General features: G+C 49.5%; 1 protein-coding gene across 5 annotated transcripts in view; it reads left to right on the plus strand.

Moving 5' to 3' along the window:
• The window catches only part of LOC139275974 (stomatin-like), a 62,872-nt gene that overhangs the window by 37,051 nt on the left and 1,022 nt on the right, over positions 1 to 24,799 (plus strand). For all 5 annotated transcript variants that reach the window (XM_070893250.1, XM_070893254.1, XM_070893253.1 and 2 more), the window contains 4 exons: positions 7,041 to 7,113; positions 7,684 to 7,766; positions 20,740 to 20,943; positions 21,759 to 21,893. In XM_070893250.1, the coding sequence (XP_070749351.1) occupies positions 7,041 to 7,113; positions 7,684 to 7,766; positions 20,740 to 20,943; positions 21,759 to 21,893 (495 nt within the window). The remainder of the gene's footprint in view (positions 1 to 7,040; positions 7,114 to 7,683; positions 7,767 to 20,739; positions 20,944 to 21,758; positions 21,894 to 24,799) is intronic.

Consider the following 24,799-nt stretch of genomic DNA (forward strand, 5'->3'; position numbering starts at 1 on the left):
GAGGTGACTGAACAGTCCAATACGAGAATTACAGTCTCTGTCACAGGTGGGACAGACAGTGGTTGAAGGAAAGGGTGGGTGGGGAGTCTGGTTTGCCGCACACTCCTTCCGCTGCCTGCGCTTGATTTCTGCATGCTCTCGGTGACGAGACTCGAGGTGCTCAGCGCCCTCCCGGTTGTTCTTCCTCCACTTAGGGCAGTCTTGGGCCAGGGACTCCCAGGTGTCAGTGGGGATATCGCACTTTATCAGGAAGGCTTTGAGTGTGTCCTTGTAACGTTTCCGCTGCCCACCTTTGACTCGTTTGCCGTGAAGGAGTTCCGAGTAGAGCACTTGTTTTGGGAGTCTCGTGTCTGGCATGCGAATTATGTTGCCTGCCCAGCGGATAAAATATTAAACCTGTCTGCTGGTAGGGGCTCACGGGCAGCTGGTAGGTCTGGAGCGGATACACAATAAGTAACATTTGTGAACCTCTGGCATAGATGGCTTTGAGGGGAAGCTTGATAGATAGAAAGACTTGTATTATATAGCGTCTTCCATGACTTTTACAGCCAATGAAGTAGTCACTGTTATAATATAGGAAACACAGCAGCAAATTTATGCACAGCAAGCTCCCACAAATAGCAATGTAATCATAACCAGATAATCTGTTTTTGTTTTTTTATTGATTCGTTCAAGGGATGTGCCAGCATTTATTGCCCATTCCTAATGTGAGGTTGATTGAGTGATTGTCTCATCATCATAGGCAGTCCCTCGTATCGAGGATGACTTGCTTCCACACCGAAAAGGGATGAGTGCACAGGTGTTTCAATGAAGGACCTAATATTCCAGATCTCGAACTACATGCTGAAGGGTGGAAGATGCCTGGAGTTTTTTAACGTGGGGTGGCCGTTGCACACCAGCCACCACACGGGCTTGACAGAGCTAGGTCTTGGTCCAGAGGCAAGGATTACCCAAGACGACTGGAGACCAGCTCTGCTGCACGGACCTAGTGCGCACACATATTGCAGTGTGGGCTGGCCCTTGCTGTCCCTGGGCCCTCGCCTCTGCTGGGCCCCGATCACATCCCTCTACGAACTCTTGCCGCTCCTTCGCCCCGAAATCCTATTATCTAGAACACCTACCCTGCTCTTCTTCGAAATAGTGGCCATGAGATCTTTTACGTCAACCAGAGAGAATAGACAGCTGCCTCGGTTTTATGTCTCATCTGAAAGTCGGCACCTCCAACAGTGCAGCGCTCCCTCAGTACAGCCCCTCCGACAGTGCAGTGCTCCCTCAGTACAGCATTGGAGTGTCAGCCTGGATTTTTGTGCTCAAGTCCCTGAAGTGGGACTTGACCAACAATCAGTGAACTCAGAGGCGAGTGTGCTACCCACTGAATCAAGAGGGACAGAGGCAAGTACAAGAGGGAGAAAGGAATCGAAGGTTATGTTGATAGAGTGAGATGAAGTAAGGGTGGGAGGGGGTTCGTGTGGAGCATAAACACCGGCATGGACTAGTTGGGCTGAATGGCCTGTTTCTGCACTGTATCTGAAACAGAATAAGAACCAGTGGGCTTTTATGACAATCCGACAGCTTCATGGTCACTGTTACTGACACGAGCTTTTCATTTCCAGACTTTTTAAACTGAATTCATTTTTGTCGTTCTCTGTGTCAGCCGTGGCTCAGTGGATAGCACCCTTGCCTCTGAGCCAGAAGGTTGTGTGTTCAAGTCCCACTCCAGAGACTTAAGCACACAAATCTAGGCTGACCCTCCAGTGCAGTACTGAGGGAGTGCCGTCTTTCAGATGAGATGTTAAAATGAGGCCCCGTCTGCTCTCTCAGGTGGATATAAAAGACCCCAAGGCGCTCTTTCGAAGAAGAGCAGGGGAGTTATCTCTGGTGTTCTGGCCAATATTTATCCCTCGATCAACATAACAAAAACAGATTATCTGGTCATATCACATTGCTGTTTGTGGGAGCTTGCTGTGTGCAAATTTGCTGCAGCATTTCCTACATTACAACAGTGACTACTCTTCAAAAAGTATTTCATTGGTGGTAAAGCGTTTTGAGGTGTCCGGTGGTCGTGAAAGGTGCTATATAAATGCAAGTCCTTCCTTTTCCTTCCTTCCTTCCTTCCTTCCTTTTCTATCCTTCCCTTTTCTTTTCTTTTCTTTCTATCTATTAGTCCTGACTTCTGGGTTACCAATCCAGGTGCTTAAAACTGCAATTTAAAAATGTTGGTAAAGTCTAAGAAACTAAGTCCTAATGTTCCACACCCAGTGATACTAAAGAATGCCACCAACAAAGAACACACAGGTAGGTGAAACTGAGTATCCACTAAGCAGTTGCCATTCTGGTTATGAGGAATTTCGCTGCACGATCTCTCACCGCACCTCCACACCAAACATTTGCCGCACCTCCGCCACGATCTCTCGCCGCTCATCTCTTATCACATCTCAGCCACGACCCCTCACCGCTCCCCTGCCTCAATCATCCGCCACACCTCTGCCACAACCTCTTGCCGCTCACAGTTCCGCGGCGTAGCCGGTGTTGGTGCAGTGAATGACTGACCGTAATGGCAGGATTCCCACGTTAGGGTGCGCTTGCGCTACATCCTGAAGTTGCGGTCAGCTTCAAAGGGGCGATAACGGCGAACGCAGCTAGTTTGCCATTATTACCCACTGCAGATTCCGGGGCCAATGATTCTGCCGCACCTCTCCCAATTTTCGATTCCCTTAAAGTCAATTGAAATGGAAACCGTGAGAGATGTATAACGGGCAGCTGACTCGATAGCGCCCAACGTCAAATGAGCCCCAACATCTTAGACAGATAAATGTCATCATCAGCATAGGCAGTCCCTCGAAATCGAGGAAGACTTGCTTCCAGTCTAAATGTGAGTTCTCGGGTGACTGAACAGTCCAAAACGAGAATTACAGTCTCTGTCACAGGTGGGACAGACAGTGGTTGAGGGAAAGGGTGGGTGGGGAGTCTGGTTTGCCCGCACGCTCCTTCCGCTGCCTGCGCTTGATTTCTGCATGCTCTCGGTGACGAGACTCGAGGTGCTCAGCGCCCTCCCAGATGCTCTTCCTCCACTTAGGGCGGTCTTTGGCCAGGGACTCCCAGGTGTCGGTGGGGATGTTGCACTCGAGGGGCCAAATGGCCTACTCCTGCTCCTATTTCTTACGTTCTCCATGGTCTCTAATTTGTCAGACTGCTCGTCCACCATTCTTCTGGATGAGCAGAAATGTTAAGAATATAAGAAATAGAAGCAGGAGTGGGCCCCTCGAGCCTGCTCCGCCATTCAATAAGATCCTGGCTGATCATCAACTTCAACTCTACTTTCCCGTCCAATCTCCATATCCCTTAATTACCCTTGACTCCAAAAATCTATCGATCTCAGCCTTGAATATATTCAGAGCATCCACAGCCCTCTGGGGAAGAGAATTCCAAAGATTCACAACCCTCTGAGTGAAGAAATTCCTCCTCATCTCTGACTGAAAAGGCCTACCCCTTATCCTGAGACTATGCACCCTGGTTCTAGACACTCCAGCCAGGGGGAAACAACCTCTCAGCATCTACCCTGTCAATCCCTCTCAGAATCTCATATGTTTCAATGAAATCATCTCTCATTCTTCTAAACTCCAGAGAGCATAGGCCCATGCTACACAATCTCTCATCCTGAGACAGCCCTCTCAACCCGGGAATCAATCTCGTGAACCTTTGTTGTACCAGCTCCAAGGCAAGTATATCCTTCCTGAGATAAGGAGACCAAAACTGCACAGTACTCCATGTGTGGTCTCATCAAGGCCCTGTACAATTGTAGCAATACTTCCTTACTGTTATACTCCAACCACCTTGCAATAAAAGACAACATGCCATTTGCCGTCTTTATTGCTTACTGTACCTGCATGCTAGCTTTCTCCAATTAAATATTGGGAAGACCAAAGCCATTGTTTTCAGTCCCCGCCACAAACTCCGTTCCCGAGCCACTGACTCCATCCCTCTCCCCAACTTCTGTCTGAGGCTGAACCACACTTCTGCAACATTGGTGTCATATTTGATGCTGAAGTGAGCTTTCGACCACGTATCCACAGCATAACTAAGACCGCCTATTTCCAGCTCCGTAACATTGCCCGTCTCCGCCCTTGCCTCAGCTCATCTGCTACTAATACCCTCATCCTTGCCTTTGTTACCTCTAGACATGACTATTCCAACGCACTCCTGGCTGGCCTCCCACATTCTACCCTACATAAACTAGAGATGATCTAAAACTCGGCTACCCACACCAAGTCCCACTCACCCGTCACCCCCTGTGCTCACTGACCTACATTGGCTCCCGGTTAAGCAGTGCCTCATTTTCAAAACTCTCATCCTTGTTTTCAAATTCCTCCATGGCCTCGCCCGTTTCTATCTCTGTAATCTCCTTCAGCCCCACAACCCCGCCGAGATATCTGCACCCCTCTAATTTTGCCCTCCTCTAATTCTGCCCTCTTGAGCATCCCTGTTTATAATCGCTCAACCATTGGTGACTGTGCCTTCTGTTGCCTGGGCCCTAAGCTCTGAAACTCCCTATGTAAACCTCTTGGCCTCTCTATCTCTCTTGCCTCCTTTAAAACGCTCCTTAAAACCTATCTATTTGACCAAACTTTTGGTCACCTAACCTAACTTCTTATGTGGCTCGGTGTCAGATTTTTTGTCTCATAACACTTCTGTGAAGCACCTTGGGACATTTTACTACATTAAAGGTGCTATATAAATACAAGTTGTTGTTGTTGTATGACATTTACCGGACTAAGCTGTTGGGGCTCATTGGGGGAGTGTTCCAGATTTTCACTCCCCTTTGTGAGAAGATGAGCTTCCTGATTTCAGTCCTGAATGGCCTAACCCTAATTTTAAGGTTATGCCCCCTTTTGCCAAATTCCCCCACCAGAGAAAATAGTTTGGGGTAAAAATTCGGGTAGTTCCCGTTTGCGGGCAGTAACACGCGTGAGACGCGAGACTTTGCGTCAGGCGCAGAGATCTCGCCTCTCACGAGAAATTGGGGTTACCGCCCCGAAAGGAAGTGGAGCGCTAATTCGAGCTAATTCAAGCGGGAGCGGGACGGACACCTCGGGAGCGGGACGGACAACCCGGGAGCGGGGCGGACACCTCGGGAGCGGGGCGGACAACCCGGGAGCGGGGCGGACACCTCGGGAGCGGGGCGGACACCTCGGGAGCGGGGCGGACCGCTCAGCATCGCGACGCACTGGGCCACATGGCACTGCCGTGTGGGAGGGGCTTGTCTCTGAATGAAAGGGAAGGGCCCAAGTTGCACACTCTGCATTAATGAAAGGGTCCTGCCTACCTGGATCACCGGGGACGGGGGGGGGGGGGGTGGGGTGCCGCGCGATCAGAGTGCCGGGCTGACCGATCACAGTACCGACCTCGCGTCCCGATCGGCAACGGGGCGCGCGAGAAAAGAGGACATTTTTTTTATACGAATAGCAGGCCACCTCCTCTTTAACTTTCGTCCCGCCACTGGCCGGCCACCTGAAGCTACCGCCGTCGTCACCCAACACAGCTTCAGGGTGCAATGCCCAATTTAGGGTCCGGGGGCGCTAACGGGACACTGCGCACGGTGATGACGTTAAGCAGGACTGTCGGAAGATTCCCAAAGTAACGGCGGACAGTCGGGAGAATCCCTGCGGGAATCAAGCCTTGGGTATGTCCTTTCCCCATAGTTGAGGACGCTAAATGTACTTTTCGTTTGGATTGGTTATTTTCTTTAAATTGCATATTTTATTTCCCAAATGGAAGATCAGAGTGAGTCGCAGTGATCAAAGGCAAAAATGAGTAATATTCCCCGACAAGGGACTTCACCGTGTCAACCCCACCCCATCAATAAACACATGACTTTTCATCATTTAATGAGGGTTTGGCATTTGACTTCTCGTTTTGGATCTTGTTGTTCAAGTCAATTTGTAAAAAGAAAGAACTTGGGTTTATATAGCACCTTTCACAACCTCGGGACGTCACAAAGCGTTTTAGAGCCAATAAAATACTTCTGAAGTGTACTCACTGTTGTAACGTCGGAAACACGCCAGCCGATTTCCGCACAGCAAGCTCCCACAAACAACAATGTGTGATAATGACCAGATACTCTGTTTTTAGTGGTGTTGATTGAGGGATGAATTTTGGCCCAGAACACCAGTGATACCTCCCCTGCTCTTCTTCGAAATAGTGCCATGGGCTTTTTTACATCCACCTCGGAGAGCAAACGAGGGCCTCGGTTTATCGTCTCATCTGAAAGGTGGCACCTCCAGCGGTGCAGCATTCCCTCGGTACTGCACTGGAAATAATTGAAAACGTTAAAAACTAATGCTTGTGTGTCATGAGACACAGATACAGTGTAAAATGGGCTTCATGATTCATAAAAGACTAGGTTGTTAGTTTATATTTTGCGCAGCCTGTTCAAAAACTGGACAGATGAGAACCCAAGTTATTGATGTTTTTAAGTTGTTCTAATAAATGTATTGGGCTAAAAATACGGTGTTTTATGCCACACTTTACCGGCAAAATTTTGCGAAGAAATGGCGGCCGCCGCACTTTTGCCAGCTGATGGTGGGTTCCACGGCATTTTCCAAGAGCCTGGCAGCGCTGCCGATTAAAGTGATGGTTTAGAGAGAGGGTGACGTTACGCCAACTTAACGTCACCTCGGCAAACTTCGACCCCAGTGCTGAGTTCAAAGCTTGCCACGAAAACCCAGCATTCAGCAGACTCACAGAGGCGCTGTCAGCATCTCTTAAAGGGACACGCACATCTTTCAGGTAAGTTTGCAATTAAGCTTTTGAACCGGATTAAAAAATTTTTTTATTGAAGTGTTGGTTTGCTGCAATATATGTTAAAAGTTTTTTTTTTAAGTGTGTAGGGAGTGCTGCTGAACGCTTGCCAGGCCTCGGATGGTAAAGGAAGGCATCTGAGAAGACAGAAAATACTGCAAAATACTCAGCAGGTCAAGTGAGAGGTTGTCAGTGAATGCTGATGTGTTGATGTTCATACAATCATTTAACTTCCCTTCCAGATTGTTAACGAATATGAAAGAGCCGTGATATTTCGACTAGGTCGTCTTGTTCGTGGTGGAGCCAAAGGCCCAGGTAGGTTTCCAAATCCATTACGTAGAATTTACAGCACAGAAACAGGCCATTCAGCCCAACTGGTCTATACCGGTGTTTATGCTCCGCACAAGCCTCCTCACACCCTACCTGCACCTGCTGAGCTACATTGGCTCCCGGTCCGGCAACACCTCGATTTTAAAATTCTCATCCTTGTTATCAAATAATTCCATGGCCTTGCCCCTCCCTATCTCTGTAACCTCCTCAAGCTCTATAATCCTCCAGGATCTCTGCGCTCCTTTAATTCTGGCCTCGTGCATCCCCGATTTCCATCGCTCCAGCATTGGCGGCCGTGTTTTCAGCTGCCCGAGCCCTAAGCTCTGGAATTCCCTCCCTAAACCTCGCCGCCTCTCTACCTCTCTCTGCTCCTTAAAACCTGCCTCTTTAACCAAGCGTTTGGCCACCTCTCCTATTAACTCCTTATGTTATTCTCTGCCGTACTTTGTTAATGATCCTGTGAAGTGCCTTAGGACATTTTACTACTCGAAAGCATTATATAAATGCAAGTTGTTGTTTGTTTAAAAGTCCAACAATATTTGTTCCCAACTTTAGGTTTGTTCTGGATTATACCTTGTACTGATTCCTTTTCCCTGGTTGATTTGAGGACGGTATCAATCTCTGTACCGCCACAAGAGGTAGGTGTCACTGGTTGGTCGGTATCTGAGGTAAACCCAGCAATGTGAAAGGGCTCCTCCGTCAAAGAGTGTTCGGGAAGATATATTGATCTAAAAGTAAATAGGCCTCTGTTTTTTCCTCTTTTGCTTCTCTTAATAGGCTGGGATACATTTCATCCGGGCCTCAGGATTTATCCACTTTCAAAGCTGCTAAACCCCGAATACTACTTCTCTTGCTGTGTTTAGTTCATCTAATATTTCACACTTCTCCTCGATAACAGTATCTGCATCATCCCTCTCTTTTGTGAAAACAAGGCCAGTGGGGAGTGTCTGGGGGGGTGTGGTGTGCCGGGGGGGGATACAGGGTCGGTGGGATGTGTCAAGGGGGGGATACAGGGTCGGTGGGGTGTGTCGAGGGGGAGAGGGTCGGTGGGGTTTGTCGGGGGGGGGGGGGATACAGGGTCGGTGGGATGTGTCGGGGTGGGGGGATCAGTGGGGTGTGTCGGGGGGGGGGGGATAGGGATGTGTCGGGGGTACAGAGTCGATGGGGTGTGACGGGGGGTGGGTACATGGTCGGTGGGGTGCGTCGGGGGTGGGTACAGGGTTGGTGGGGTGTGTCGGGGGTACAGGGGGGGTGGGGTGTGTCGGGGGGGTGGGGTGTGTCAGGGGGGTGCAGGGTCGGTGGGGTGTGTTGGGAGGGTACAGGGTCGGTGGGGTGTGTCGGGGAGAGGGTACAGGGTTGGTGAGGTGTGTCGGGGGGGTACAGGGTCGGTGGGGTGTGTCGGGGAGAGGGTACAGGGTTGGTGAGGTGTGTCGGGGGGGTGCAGGGTCGGTGGGGTGTGTTGGGAGGGTACAGGGTCAGTGAGGTGTGTCGGGGAGAGGGTACAGGGTTGGTGAGGTGTGTCGGGGGGGGGTACAGGGTCGGTGGGGTGTGTCGGGGAGAGGGTACAGGGTTGGTGAGGTGTGTCGGGGGGGGTACAGGGTCGGTGAGGTGTGTCGGGGAGAGGGTACAGGGTTGGTGAGGTGTGTCGGGGAGAGGGTACAGGGTTGGTGAGGTGTGTCGGGGGGGGTACAGGGTCGGTGAGGTGTGTCGGGGGGGGTACAGGGTCGGTGAGGTGTGTCGGGGGGGGTACAGGGTCGGTGAGGTGTGTCGGGGGGGTACAGGGTCGGTGGGGTGTGTCGGGGAGAGGGTACAGGGTTGGTGAGGTGTGTCGGGGGGGGTACAGGGTCGGTGAGGTGTGTCGGGGGGGTACAGGGTCGGTGGGGTGTGTCGGGGAGAGGGTACAGGGTTGGTGAGGTGTGTCGGGGGGGGTACAGGGTCGGTGGGGTGTGTCGGGGAGAGGGTACAGGGTTGGTGAGGTGTGTCGGGGGGGGGGGTGGGTACAGGGTCGGTGAGGTGTGTCGGGGGGTACAGGGTCGGTGGGGTGTGTCGGGGAGAGGGTACAGGGTTGGTGAGGTGTGTCGGGGGGGGGGGGGTGGGTACAGGGTCGGTGAGGTGTGTCGGGGGGTACAGGGTCGGTGGGGTGTGTCGGGGAGAGGGTACAGGGTTGGTGAGGTGTATCGGGGGGGGGGGGGGGTGGGTACAGGGTCGGTGAGGTGTGTCGGGGGGTACAGGGTCGGTGGGGTGTGTCGGGGAGAGGGTACAGGGTCGGTGAGGTGTATCGGGGGGTGGGTACAGGGTCGGTGAGGTGTGTCGGGGGGTGTACAGGGTCGGTGGGTTGTGTCGGGGAGAGGGTACAGGGTTGGTGAGGTGTGTCGGGGGGGGGGTGGGTACAGGGTCGGTGAGGTGTGTCGGGGGGTACAGGGTCGGTGGGGTGTGTCGGGGAGAGGGTACAGGGTTGGTGAGGTGTGTCGGGGGGGGGTACAGGGTCGGTGGGGTGTGTCGGGGGACACACACAGGGTCGGTGGGGTGTGTCAGGGGGACACACACAGGGTCGGTGGGGTGTGTCAGGGGGACACACACAGGGTCGGTGGGGTGTGTCGGGGGACACACACAGGGTCGGTGGGGTGTGTCGGGGGGGGGTATAGGGTCGGTGGGGTGTGTCGGGGGGGGGTACAGGGTCGGTGGGGTGTGTCGGGGGACACACACAGGGTCGGTGGGGTGTGTCGGGGGGGGGTATAGGGTCGGTGGGGTGTGTCGGGGGGGGGTACAGGGTCGGTGGGGTGTGTCGGGGGACACACACAGGGTCGGTGGGGTGTGTCAGGGGGGACACACAGGGTCGGTGGGGTGTGTCGGGGGAGGTACAGGGCTGGTGCAGCGTGACGCAAACAGACGCAAAGTATTCATTAAGAACCGTACACACGTCTTCCGCCTCCACGCACAGATTACCTTTATGGTCTCTAATTGGCCCCACTCTTTCTTTAGTTATCCTCTTACTCTTAGTGTATTTATAAAACATCTTTGGGTTTTCCTTCATTGTACTTGCCAAAATGTTTTCATGCTCTGTCCTTGCTTTCCTAATTTCTTTTTTATTTTCAGCCCTGCACTTTCTATACGCTTCCAGGGTTTCTGCAGTATTGAGCCCTGGTATCTGTCATAAGCCTCCCATTTTTTCTTTATCCTACCCTGTATGTCCCTTGACTTCCAGGGGGCTCTAGATTTATTAGTCCCACCCTTTTCCTTTAAGGGGACATACTTGCTCCGAACCCTGAGGCTCTCCTCCTTGAATGCCTCCCACTGCTCTGATGCTGATTTACCTCCCAGTAGCTGTTTCCTGTCCACCTTGGCTAAATCACATCTCAGCTTAGTAAAATTGGCTTTACCCCAATTGAAAACTTTTATTCCTGGTCTATCTTTGTCCTTTTCCATAATTACACTACCCTAAATCTAACTGAATTATGATCACTCGTACTAAAATGCTCTCCCACTTATACCCCTTCCACCTGCCTCTTTTCTTTTCCCAAAACTAAGTCCAGAATTATCCCCTCCCTTATTGGGCTTGCTACATGCTGCCTAAGAAGTTCTCCTGAATGCATTTTAGGAATTCTGTACCCTCTATACCTTTCACACTAATTTTATCCAAGGTAGCTGAAATCCCCTACGATTACTGCCCTATAGTTTTTGCACTTCTCAGAAATGTGCCTACATATTTGCTCTTCTGTCTCCCTCTGACTGTTTGGGGTCTATAATACACACACAGCAGTGTGATTGTCCCTGTCAATTCAACCCATATGGCCTAATTTGAGGATCCTTCTAACAATCATCCCCCCTGTGATTGTTTCTTTAATTAGTGTGGTAGGGTCGGGGACTGTAGCTAGTGATTGTCGCGGGACCACTTCAAATAAAGACTCTAGCCAAGATACTCTAGTTGATGTTATTTTCACAGCAGTTACCAATCTGTTTAAAATAAGTAGGTCAACTGATTGGAATACGTAGAATAGCATGTAAATCTGCGCTTACTTGTCTGTGTGTGGTTATGTCTCTGTATGTGTGTCTGTATCTGTGTCTCTCTGTGCCAATGCGTGTGACTGACAGGTGTCAATGTGTGTGACTGACTGGTGTGCATCAGCCACCACACGTTAAAAAAATCCACGCACAAGCATCGTCCACCCTTCAAGATGCAGTTCGGGACCTGGAATATTAGGTCCTTCATTGAAACACCTGTGAACTCATCCCTTTTCAGCGTGGAAGCAAGTCATCCTCATTTCAAGCGACTGCCTATGATGATGAATTAGTACTGTGGCGCCCCCCCCCACTCTTTTTTTATCCCCCTCACTATCCCGTCTCAAAACGCTGTAACCAGGAATGTTGAGCTGCCGTACCTGCCCTTCTTTTCGCCATGTCTCAGTAATAGCTATAATATCGTACTCCCAGAGTGTCTATCTGTGCTCTCAGCTCATCGGCCTTATTCCCTATACTCATTGCATTGAAGTATATACCATTTAGCACTGCCAAACTCCCTTGTTCCAGCATTTGTTTCCTCTGCCTTTCAAATTCACTTTCTAATTTTCTGCTTTCCAGTTCCAGCCTTGCTTCTCGATCTACTCTCAGGTTCCCATCCCCCTGCCAAGCTAGTTTAAACCCTCCCCAACAGCACTAGCAAACCCTGCCATAAGGATATTAGTCCCGGCTCTGTTGAGGTGTAACTCATCCGGTTTGTACAGGTCCCATCTCTCCCAGAAATGTCCCAATGCCTCAGAAATCTAAAGCCCCCCACTCCTGCACCATCTCTCCAGCCATGCATTCATCTGCTCTATCCTCCTATTTCTGTACTCACCAGCTCATGGCACTGGGAGTAATCCGGAGATTACTACCTTTGAGGGCCTGCTTTTTAATCTCCTACCCCCCTAAACTCTATCTGCAGGACCTCATCCCTCTTTCTACCTATGTCATTGGTACCGGTGCGGACCACGACCTCTGGCTGTTCACCCTCTTCCCCCCCCACCCTCAGTATGTCCTGCAGCCGCTCAGTGACATCCTTGATGCTGGCACCAGGGAGGCAACATACCATCTGTTCCCCTAACTATCGAATCCCCGACCACGATTGCTCTTTCACTCTTTTTCCTCCCCCACCGTGCAGCTGAGCCACCCGTGGTGCTGTGGACTTGCCTCTGCCTGCACTCCCCAGAGGAGCCATCGCCCGCATTCAGAACACAATACTGGTTGGAGAGCGAGGTGGACTCGGGGGACTCCTGCACTACCTGCCTGGTCCTCCACTTCTGTCTCGCGGTCACCCAATCCCCATCTGCCTGCACACTCCTAAGCTGTGGGGTGACCACCTCTAGAAACGTGCTATCCACAAAGTTCTCAGCCTCGTGCATGCACCGCAGTGACTCCAGCCGCTGCTCAAGCTCCGAAACACGGATCTCGAGCTACCATAGGTCATTCAGGCCATGGGAAGCGTCCAGGACTCCCCACATGGCACAGGATGTGCACTCCATGGGACTGAGCTGCCCTGCGGCAAACCAGTCCCACCCACTGCTTCCCTCAATGACTATCTGTCCCACCTGTGACAGGGACTGTGGTTTTCGTATTGGACTGTTCAGCCACCTAAGGACTCACTGCAGGAGTGGAAGCAAGTCTTCCTCGATTCCAAGGGGCTACCTATGATGATGATGATATGCCTGTATTTAACAAATTAAGAACTTACTTCGCAAAAATAAACTTAAAATTTCTTTAAAAAGCACTCGCCAGCTATTCACCAATCAGCTCCTTCCCTTGTGCCGATGTCATTTTATTTACTCTGACGTGAGTTTCGAATTCTGCCTCTGCTGAGTTGCTCCCAGCTCCCGTTCTCAAACAGGTCTGCTTCCTGCGGTCTCGGGCCTTCTCTGCCGCCCTCTTTATTTACCTCCATTCCCAGCTCCCATTCTCACACAGGGATATGGGGATAGGGCAGGAAAGTGGAGCTGAGGTTGAAGATCAGCCATGATCTTATTGAATGGCAGAGCAGGCTCGAGGGGTCGCATGGCCGACTCCTGCTCCTAATTCTTACGCTCTTATGCCCTTTGAGAAGGTAGTGGTGAGCTGTCTTCTTGAACTGCTGCAGTCCGGGTAGTGAAGGTGCTACCACAATGCTGTTGCAGGATTTTGACCCAGCGACAATAAAGGAATAGAAACGTAGAAAATAGGTGCAGGAGTAGGCCATTCGGCCCTTCGAGCCTGCACCACCATTCAATAAGATCATGGCTGATAATTCACCTCAGTACCCCTTTCCTGCTTTCTCTCCATACCCCTTGGTCCCTTTAGCCGTAAGGGCCATATCTAACTCCCTCTTGAATATATCTAACGAACTGGCATCAACAACTCTCCGCGGTTGAGAATTCCACAGGTTCACAATTCTCTGAGTGAAGAAGATTCTCCTCACCTCGGCCCTAAATGGCTTACCCCTTATCCTTAGACTGTGACCCCTGGTTCTGGGCTTACTTATTGCGAACATTCTTCCTGCATCTAACCTGTCTAGTCCCGTCAGAATGTTACACGTTTCCCCTCACATTCTTCTAAATTACATTGACTACAGGCCCAGTCCATCCAGTCTCTCCTCATATGTCAGTCCTGCCATCCTGGGAATCAGTCTGGTGACACTTTGCTGCACTGCCTCAATAGCAAGAACGTCCTTCCTCATATTAGGAGACCAAAACTAACACAATATTCCAGTTGAGGCCTCACCAAGGCCTGTAAAACTGCAGTAAGACCTCCATGCTCCTATACCCAAAACCCCTAGCTATGAAGGCCAACATGCCATTTGCCTTCTTCACCGTCTGCTGTACCTGCATGCCAACTTTCAATGACTGATGTACCATGACACCCAGATCTCGTTGCACCTCCCCTTTTCCTAATCTGCCGCCATTCAGATAATATTCTGCCTTCGTGTTTTTGTCATTAAAGTGGATAACCTCACATTTATCCAAATTATACTGCATCTGCCATGCATTTGCCCACTCACCTAACCTGTCCACGTCACCCCTGCAGCCTCTTAGCATCCTACTCACAGCTCACACCGCCACCCAGCTTAGTGTCATCTGAAAACTTGGAGATATTACACTCAGTTCCTTCATCTAAATCATTAATGTATATTGTAAATAGCTGAGGACCCAGCACCAAGCTTTGCGGCACCCCACTAGTCACTGCCTGCCATTCTGAAAAGGACCCGTTTATCCCGACTCTCTGCTTCCTGTCTGCCAACCAGTTTTCTATCCATGTCAATACATTAGCCCCAATACCATGTGTTTTAATTTTGCATACCAATCTCTTGTGTGGGACCTTGTCAAAAGCCTTTTGAAAGTCCAAATACACAACATCAACTGGTTCTCTCTTGTTCACTCTACTAGTTATATCCTCAAAAAAATTCTAGAAGATTTGTCAAGCATGATTTCCCTTTCATAAATCCATGCTGACTTGGACCGATCCTGTCACTGCTTTCCAAATGCACTGCTTTTTCATCTTTAATAATTGATTCCAACATTTTTCCCCACTACCGATGTCAGGCTAACTGATCTATAATTCCCCGTTTTCTCTCTCCCTCCTTTTTAAAAAAAGTGGTGTTACATTAGCTACCCTCCAGTCCATAGAAACTGATCCAGAGTCGATAGACTGTTGGAAAATGATCACCAATGCATTCACTATTTCTAGCACTACTTCCTTAAGTACTCTGGGATGCAGACTATCAAGCCCTGGGGATTTATTGGTCTTCAATTCCATCAATTTGGCTGACACACTTTCCTGACTAATAAGGATTTCCTTCAGTTCCTCCATCTCGCTAGACCCTCGGTCCCCTAGTATTTCCGGAAGGTTATTTGTGTCTTCCTTCGTGAAGACAGAACCAAAGTATTTGTTCAGTTGGTCTGCCATTTCTCTGTTCCCCATTCTAAATTCACCTGATTCTGACTGCAAGGGACCTACGTTTGTCTTCACTAATCTTTTTCTCTTCACATATCTGTGTGCGATATTTGTGCAAGTCGGGGTGGTGTGTGATATGGGGGAGATTTCTGAGGTGATGGCGTTCCCACGTGCCTCTGCCCTTCTCCATCATTGCGGGTTTGGGAGGTGCTGTCGAACAAGCCTTGGCAAGTTGCTGTGGTTTATCCCACACACACTGCAGCCATGGTGCGCTAGTGGCAGAGGATAAGGAGATCCTTTGGTCCATTGCATCTTGCTGGAGCAATCTAAAACCATTCTCCCTGCCCTGTTCTCTCTCCGCATAATCATGTATCGTCCTCTGCTTCAGACCTTCATCCAACCTCCATGTTTTTGCTGTCACACAAGTTGCCAGCGTTAGCTCAGTGGTCGCACTCTCGCTTCTGAGTCAGAAGGTCATGGGTTCAAGTCATACTCCAGAGACTTGAGCACAAGATCCAGGCTGACACTCCCAGTGTAGTATTGAGGGTGAGCTGCACTGTCTGAGGAGCCATCTTTTAGTGGCTCTCAGTGTTCAGTGAGGTAAGCGGGCCGGGCAAGGAAAGGGAAGGGCAGGCGGCTGACTGAGGTGCCGAAGCTGGGCCTGAAGGAGAGGAAGGTTTTTAAAAAAAAAAAGAGAGCACCAAACCAGCCCGGAGAGCGAGCGAGGCTCGAATTTCGCAGCTGAGTCGGAGCGTGGCGGAGGAGTTCAGGAGCCCGGGCACTGTGCCCAGGTACCGGTGGACATAAAATATCCCATGGCAATACTTTGAAGAAGAGCATGGGACATTCTCCAGTGTCATAGTTATCCCTCAACCAACATCACTGAATAACACATTACCTGTCATTATCATATTGCTGTGTGTGGGAGCTTGCTGAGCATAAATTAGCTGCTGCGTTTCCTACATTACAACAGTGACCACACTTCAAAAAGTAGTTCATTGGCTGTAAAGCACTTTGGAATGTTCTGAAGTCTTGATAGGCGCGACAGAAATATGTTAATTTCTTTCACTTCTATGCACTTATCGCCGCTCCCGTTTTCAAAAATTCATTCACGGAATGTGGGTGTCACTGTCAAGGACAGCCTGTATTGCCCATCCTTATCTGCCCTTGGCAATTGGTGGTGAGCTGCATTCTTGCTATTGAGGGAGTGCAGCGAAGGTTCACCAGACTGATTCCCGGGATAGCAGGACTGACATGTGAAGAAAGACCGGTACCCGGGCACAGTGCCCGGGCTCCTGAACGCCTGTGACACGCTCCGGCTCAGGCTGCGAAATTCGAGCCTCGCTCGCTCTCCGGGCTGGTTTGGTGCTTTCTTTTTTTTTTTTAAACCTTCCTCTCCCTCAGGCCCAGCTTCAGCACCTCAGTCAGCTGCCTGCCCTTCCCTTTCCTTGCCCGGCCCGCTTACCTCACTGAACACTGAGAGCCAGGAAGCGCGGGAAACCAGGACGCCACCCATGCCGGGACTGATGCCAGATTAGAGAGTCCCGGACTGTAGGGATTTGTTTAATCCCAGTCTGAGACAATAACAGAGACTGATATTAATTAAATACTGGTATAAATTAATCATCATCGTAGGCAGTCCCTCGAAATCGAGGAAGACTTGCTTCCCCTCACAAAGTGAGTTCTCAGGTGACTATACAGTCCAATACGGGAATTACAGTCTCTGTCACAGGTGGGACAGACAGTGGTTGGAGGAAAGGGTGGGTGGGGAGTCTGGTTTGCCGCACGCTCCTTCCGCTGCCTGCGCTTGATTTCTGCATGCTCTCGGCGACGAGACTCAAGGTGCTCAGCGCCCTCCCGGATGCTCTTCCTCCAATTCAGGCAGTCTTGGACCAGGGATTCCCAGGTGTCAGTGGGGATGTTGCACTTTATCAGGGAGCCTTTGAGGGTGTCCTTGTAACATTTCCTCTGCCCACCTGGAACTCGCTTGCCGTGTAGGAGTTGCGAGCAGAGCGCTTCCTTTGGGAGTCTTGTGTCGGGCATGTAGACGATGTGGCCCGCCCAGCAGAGCTGGTCGAGTGTGGTCAGTGCTTCGATCCTGGGGATGTTGGCCTAAATTAAGCCAGTTTATTGGCTGCCGTTTCACTATATAAACAGTTAAAAGCGATGCTTACAGCTGCAAAGCTCAGTCTAGAACATGGGATTAAATGGGGGCAGAAGCAAAAGATAGAAAGAAGAAAAGTAAGAGTGGAGGACAGAGAAACCCAAGTCAAAAATCAAAAAGGGCCACATTACAGCAAAATTCAAAAGGGGCAAAGTGTATTAAAAAGACAAGCCTGAAGGCTCTGTGCCTCAGCGCGAGGAGTATTCGTAATAAGGTGGACGAATTAACTGCGCAGGCAGCAATTAAAGAATGATATAATTGATATGATATATAAGGGGCCTCGCACAACAAGATTGCTAATTAGTCCTTTCTCATTACACATCACCCAGTCTAGGATGGCCAGCCCTCTAGTTGGTTCCTCGACATATTGGTCTGGACAACCATCCCTAATACACTCCAGGAAATCCTCCTCCACCGTATTGGATTTGCCCAATCTATATGTAGATTAAAGTCGCCCATGATAACTGCTGTACCTTTATAGCACGCATCCCTAATTTCTTGTTTGATGCTGACCCCGGCCTCACTACATGGCTCCAGGGTGACCAAGGCTGGGAACTCAACATCCAGGGGTATTCAACATTCAAGAAGGATAGACAGAAAGGAAAAGGAGGTTAAAGAGGAAATTAACACAATAGTAAGGAAGGACATGAGCCTGGATGATGTGGAATCTGTATGGGTGGAGCTGCGGAATACCAAAGGGCAGAAAACGCTAGTGGGGTTTGTGTGCAGACCACCAAACAGAAGTAGTGAGGTTGGGGACAGCATCAAACAAGAAATTAGGGATCCGTGCAATAAAGGTACAGCAGTTATCATGGACGACTTTAATCGACATATAGATTGGGGTAATCCAATACAGTGGAGGAGGATTTCCTGGAGTGTATTAGGGATGGTTTTCTAGACCAATATGTCAAGGAACCAACTAGAGAGCTGGCCATCCTAGACTGGGTGATGTGTAATGAGAGAGGACTAATTAGCAATCTTGTTGTGCGAGGCCCCTTGGGGAAGAGTGACCATAATATGGTAGAATTCTTTATTAAGATGGAGAGTGACACAGTTAATTCAGAGACTAGGGTCCTGAACTTAAGAAGAAATAACTTCAATGGTATGAGTCGTAAATTGGCTAGAATAGACTGGCAAGTGATACTTAAAGGGTTGACGGTGGATAGGCAATGGCAAACATTTAAAGATCACATGGATGAACTTCAACAATTGTACATCCCTGTCTGGAGTAAAAATAAAACGGGGAAGGTGGCTTAACCGTGGCTAACAAGGGAAATTAAGGATCGTGTTAAATCCAAGGAAGAGGCATATAAATTGGCCAGAAAAAGCAGCAAACCTGAGGACTGGGAGAAATTTAGAATTCAGCAGAGGTGGACAAAGGGTTTAATTAGGAGGGGGAAAATAGAGTATAAGAGAAAGCTTGCTGGGAACATAAAAACTGACTGCAAAAGCTTCTATAGATATGCAAAGAGAAAAAGATTAGTTAAGACAAACATAGGTCCCTTGCAGTCAGAATCAGGTGAATTTATAATGGATAACAAAGAAATGGCAGTCCAGTTGAACAAATATTTTAGTTCTGTCTTCACGAAGGAAGACATAAATAACCTTCCGGAAATACTAGGGGACCGAGGGTCTAGTGAGAAGGAGGAACTGAAGGAAATCCTTATTAGTCGGCAAATTGTGTTAGGGAAATTGATGGGATTGAAGGCCGATAAATCCCCAGGGCCTGATAGTCTGCATCCCAGAGTACTTAAGGAAGTGGTCCTAGAAATAGTGGATGCATTGGTGATCATTTTCCAACAGTCTATCGACTCTGGATCAGTTTCTATGGACTGGAAGGTAGCTAATATAACACCACTTTTTAAAAAAGGAGGGAGAGAGAAAGCGGGTAATTATAGACCGGTTAGCCTGACATCAGTAGTGGGGAAAATGTTGGAATCAATTATTAAAGATAAAATAGCAGCGCATTTGGAAAGCAGTGACAGGATCAGGCCAAGTCAGCATGGATTTATGAAAGGGAAATCATGCTTGACGAATCTTCTGGAATTCTTTGAGGATGTAACTTGTAGAGTAACCAGTGGATGTGGTGTATTTGGACTTTCAAAAGGCTTTTGACAAGGTCCCACACAAGCGATTGGGGTGCAAAATTAAAGCACACGGTAGTGGGGGTAATGTACTGACGTGGATAGAGAGCTGGTTGGCAGACAGGAAGCAGTGAGTCGGGATAAACGGGTCCTTTTCAGAATGCCAGCCAGTGACTAGTGGAGTGCCGCAGGACTCAGTGTTGGGACCCCAGCTCTTTACAATATACATCAATGATTGAGATGAAGGAATTGAGTGTAATATCTCCAAGTTTGCAGATGACACGAAACTGGGTGGCATTGTGAGCTGTGAGGAGGATGCTAAGAGGCTGCAGGGTGATTTGGACAGGTTAGGTGAGTGGGCAAATGCATGGCAGATGCAGTATAATGTAGATAAATGTGAGGTTATCCACTTTGGTGGCAAAAACACGAAGGCAGAATATTATCTGAATGGCGGCAGATTAGGAGAAGGGGAGATGCAACGAGACCTGGGTATAATGGTACATCATTGAGTCATTGAAAGTTGGCATGCAGGTACAGCAGGCGGTGAAGAAGGCAAATGGTATGTTGGCCTTCATAGCGAGGGGATTTGTGTATAGGAGCAGGGAGATCTTACTGCAGTTGCACAGAGCCTTGGAGAGGCCTCACCTGGAATATTGTGTTCAGTTTTGGTCTCCTAATCTGAAGAATGACATTCTTGCTATTGAGGGAGTGCAGCGAAGGTTTACCACACTGATTCCAGGGATGGCAGGACTGACATATGAGGAGAGACTGGATTGACTGGGTCTGTATTCACTGGAGTTTAAAGGATGAGAGGGGATCTCATAGAAACATATGAAATTCTGACGTGACTGGACAGGTTAGATGCAGGAAGAATGTTCCCGATGTTGGGGAAGTCCAGAACTAGAGGACGCAGTCTAAGGATAAGGGGTGAGCCATTTAGGACTGAGATGAGGAGAAACTTCTTCACTCAGAGAGTTGTTAACCTGTGGAATTCCCTGCCACAGAGAGTTGTTGATGCCAGTTCATTGGATATGTTCAAGAGGGAGTTAGATATGGTCCTTACGGCTAAAGGGATCAAGGGGTATGGAGAGAAAGCAGGAAAGGGGTACTGAGGTGAATGATCAGCCATGATCTTGTTGAATGGTGGTGCGAGCTCGACGGGGCTGAATGGCCTCGTCCTGCACCTATATTCTATGTTTCTATGATCAAGCATTTTCTCTGGGAGAACCGGAGTGACTTCTTCTTCCTCCTCTTCTTTGTGTTGCTGGTTGATAGTTCTCGGTGCTCAGTTGTTAGCTGCTCCACTGCAGTGCCCTTCCATTCACCTCTCTTCGCTTGCAGTATCTTTCTGTTATACTTCCCAGTCTGTTGTGTATCTCGACATGGATGGACCCTCCTTCTGGCACTGGAGATAGTGAACAGTTGTTGGTGGCGACAGTTAACCCATGTAACGAGTTTCGCTTGCAGGTCTTAACGAAAGACTCTGTCACGATTGTGGTGGACGCCATCGTCTACTATCACATCTTCGATCCCGTGATGGCGGTCATCAGGGTGTCCAACGTGCGCAGTGTTACTCACCTACTGGCTCAGACAACACTGCGGAACATTCTCGGCACCAAGAACCTGGCAGACATCCTTTCCGACCGGGAGAATATGGCACAGCAGATGGAGGTACGCTGAAAACAGGGGATTACCCGAACATAAACAATTGCACTCTATTCGAACAAACAAATTCACCCACCCTCAGTATAAGGCTCTCAGTTACAAGGCTATCTCTGTTATACCCCACCCTCAGTGTAAGACTCTCGGTTATAAGACTATCTCTGTTCGTGTCAGCACTGGCTCAGTGGGCAGCACCCTCACCTCGGAGTCAGAAGCCTGTGGGTTCAAGTTCCACTCCAAGGACTTGAGCACAAAAATCTAGACTGACACTCCCGCTGCAGTGCTGAGAGAGTGCTGCACTGTCGCAGAGATGACATCTTTTGGATGAGACATTAAACCGAGGCACCATCTGCCCTCTCAGGCGGACGTAAAAGGTCCCATGGCACTGTTTCAATGAAGAGCAGGGTAGTTCTCTCCTAGTGTCCTGGCCAATATTTATCCCTCAATCAACATCACAAAAACAGATGATCTGGTAATTATCATATTGTTGTATGTGGGAGCTTGCTGTGTGCAAATTGGCTGCCGCGTTTCCCACATTATAACAGTGACTAAACTTCAAAAGTACTTCATTGGTTGTAAAGTGCTTTGAGATGTTTGGTGGTTGTGAAAGACGCTATATAAATCCATTTTTCTTTTTGTATAAGGCTATTTCAGTATATAACGCTCTGTTACACCCCACCCTCAGTATAAGGCTCTTGATTATAACACTCTCTCTCTTACACTCCGCCCTCAGTATAAGGCTCTCAGACCGCTGTTTAACCCAATGCAGAGCGGTTGTATCACATTCCCCCCTGATCTGATTGTCTTGCCCTTGCTCCCCTCAGCATATCTTGTTCGAGGCGTCGAAGGGATGGGGGATCAAGATTCAGCGAGTGGAATTCAGAGACGTGAGACTGCCGTTGGCTTTGCAAAGAGCGATGGCAGCAGAAGCTGAAGCCACGAGGGATGCCAAGGCCAAGGTGAGGGGACCAAGCCTTGCTCAGTTATCTGTTGGGAATGTGAAGCGAGAAGAGGGCTGGTTTTCATCTGTGGGCAGCTTTAAATAGATCGTCGGTCTTTAGGTTGCCAACTCTGGCTGGATGTAATCCTAGAAGTTTCATCACGTGACCTCCTCCCGCCAGCTGCCTCGCGCCCCCACACATTCTGCCCCCCCCACCCCCACTGGTCGCCCAACATGTCCATTCTCTCTAGGAAACCCAGTCCCATGGCCAATTGGAAAGCGAACAGAGTCTTCATTCTTCGATTCACTCTTAGCCAAACAGCTTTTTCTTTCCCAACTTCAACATTTGTATAATTGATAAACAAATGTGTCGGAAGAAAAAAAATATTTTTTAATGCCCCTGTGGGTTTTTTTTCCTCCCGCTGGTTTGCTCCCAGCAGTGTCCTGGAGATTAATATTGCATTCATGGAAAATCCTGAAGGTGTTGGAAACCCTAGTCCTGGCCAATGCTATGTTTGGTTCAACTCGCCGAGCAAGTCCAGGGAGCTGGAGATCAGTTATATCATCATCATAGGCAGTCCCTTGAACGAGGATGACTTGCTTCCACAAGAATTCGCAGATGTTTTAATGAAGGACCTGATATTCCAGTCCTGAACTCCAATTGAGGGGGTGGAAGATGCCTGTGCCTGGACTTTTTTAACGTGTGGTGGCCGTTGCAACACCAGCCACCACACGGGCTTGACAGAGCTAGGTCTTGGTCCAGTGGCAAGGGTTACCCAGGACGACTGGAGACTTGCTCTGCTGCACGGGCCTAGTGCGCACACATATCGCAGTGTGGGCTGGGCCCGTGCTGCCCCTGGGTCCTCGGCTCTTCTGGGCCCCGTACCCTCAGTTATAGCGCCATCTCTGGCTGGGATGTTCCAACTCAGCACAGACCAGTGATGGATGCTGAGGGGTTGAATTTTGGTACCGCCGTTTTTCAGGCAGTGACACTGCCTGAACGGTGATTTTTACCGCCTCAAATTGCCAAATTCGATATTTTTCCCCAAAGGTGAGAGAGCAGCGCTAAAAGAGGCGCTGCACACTCGTCCTCAGGCGCCAACGGAGCAATAGCTCAGGAGGCCGACTCAATTTTCCGGCGGTCGACTGCCGGCATCATATCAAATAACAATGGAAGGAAAAAAAAAGTTTGCGATAATGTATTTGACCAGCACCCACACATCCCCACAGTTGCCATAAATAAATAGAAGCTAAAAATATTAAACTTAACAACTTACCTTACCGCCCCGGGATCCCCGATGTACCGACAGCTTTCCCAGTCAGCAACAGCAGCTGCCGATGAAACCGCCGATCCAACCTAACGTCACAGCCATGGCGCCAAAGGGGGCGTCGTACGCTCGATGATGTCACCGCGTGGGTGGCGGTAGAGCGCGCAGCGGTACCTCTTGGCGCCGCCCCCGGGAGGCGAGGAACCCGATCCGTGGCGACGGTAAGTCCTTAGCCGCCCCTCTCCGGCACTGACGGGCGGCGTTACAAACCGAATTTCGACCACTGAGATCTTCCCGGCCTGCAGGGCTGAGTACCATACCCCATAATACATTTAGATGGTGCTCAAATCAGCAGAGAGCAAATGCGAGAATGTTATGGGGTCTTTCCATTCGCATTGGAGGCGGAGCAGCCAATGTCCCCCCCCCTCTCAATTTTTTTGGGTGCGTGGCCCCTTTAAGGGGCTGGTCGGCCCCATTCCATTGCTCATGCGCGAAACTTAACATTGAAACAGCCAGTCCCGGGCCGCGTGGGACCGGCAGACAGCTGCACGGCCACACGGCTTATAGGGAACGTTGGGTTCAGCACTGATTCGGGGCTTATTGGGTTAAATTATGAGGACAAGGTGTGTAAAGTTGGCTTGTATTCCATTGAGTACAAATGATTGCGGGGGTGATCTTATCGAAACCTATAAGATTATGAGGGGGCTTGGCAAGGTGGGTGCAGGGAGGATAGGGGAGACTAGAACTTGGGGACATAATCTTAGAATAAGGGGCCGCCCATTTAAAACTGAGATGAGGAGGAATTTCTTCTCTCAGAGGGTTGTAAATCTGTGGAATTCACTGCCTCAGAGAGCTGTGGAAACTGGGACATTGAATAAATTTAAGACCGAGATAGACAGTTTCTTAACCAATAAGGGGATAAGGGATTATGGGGAGCAGGCAGGGCAGTGGACGAGTCCATGATCAGATCAGCCACGATCGTATTAAATGACGGAGCAGGCTCGAGGGGCCGTATGGCCTACTCCTGCTTCTATTTCTTATGTTCTTATCTGATTAAGGTGCTTAAAATATTAAAAGGATTCGATAGAGTAGATAGGGAGAAACTATTTATTCTGGCTTAGAGACATAGGGGGCATAGTTTCAGAATAAGAGGTCGCTCATTTAAGACGGAGATGAGGAGGAATTTCTTCTCTCAGAGGGTTGAAAATCTGTGGAATTCTCTACCCCAGAGAGCTGTGGAGGTTGGGTCATTGAATGTATTTAAGGCGGAGATAGACAGATTTTTGAACAATAAGGGAGTCGAGGGTTACGGGGAGCGGCGGGGAAGTAGAGTTGAGGCCAAGTCAGATCATTCATGATCTTATTGAATGGCTGAGCAGGCTCGAGGGGCCAGATGGCCTACTCCTGATGTTCTTTTGTTCTTATGGTGGGGGAACCCAGAACGAATGGGCACAATCTTAAAATTATAACTGGGCCGTTCAGAGAAAAATCGGGCAACAATTTTTCCACACAAATGGTAGTGGAAATCGGGAACACTCTCCCTCAAAAAAGCTGTGGATACTGGGAGTCAATTAGTGCTCTCGCAACTGAGCTCGATCGACATTGTTAGGTAAGGATATAGATCAGGTAAAGGGGGTTGACGTGCAGATCAGTTGAA

The sequence above is a fragment of the Pristiophorus japonicus genome, chromosome 11, assembly GCF_044704955.1.
Source record: "Pristiophorus japonicus isolate sPriJap1 chromosome 11, sPriJap1.hap1, whole genome shotgun sequence".
Classification (NCBI taxonomy): Eukaryota; Metazoa; Chordata; class Chondrichthyes; family Pristiophoridae; genus Pristiophorus; species Pristiophorus japonicus.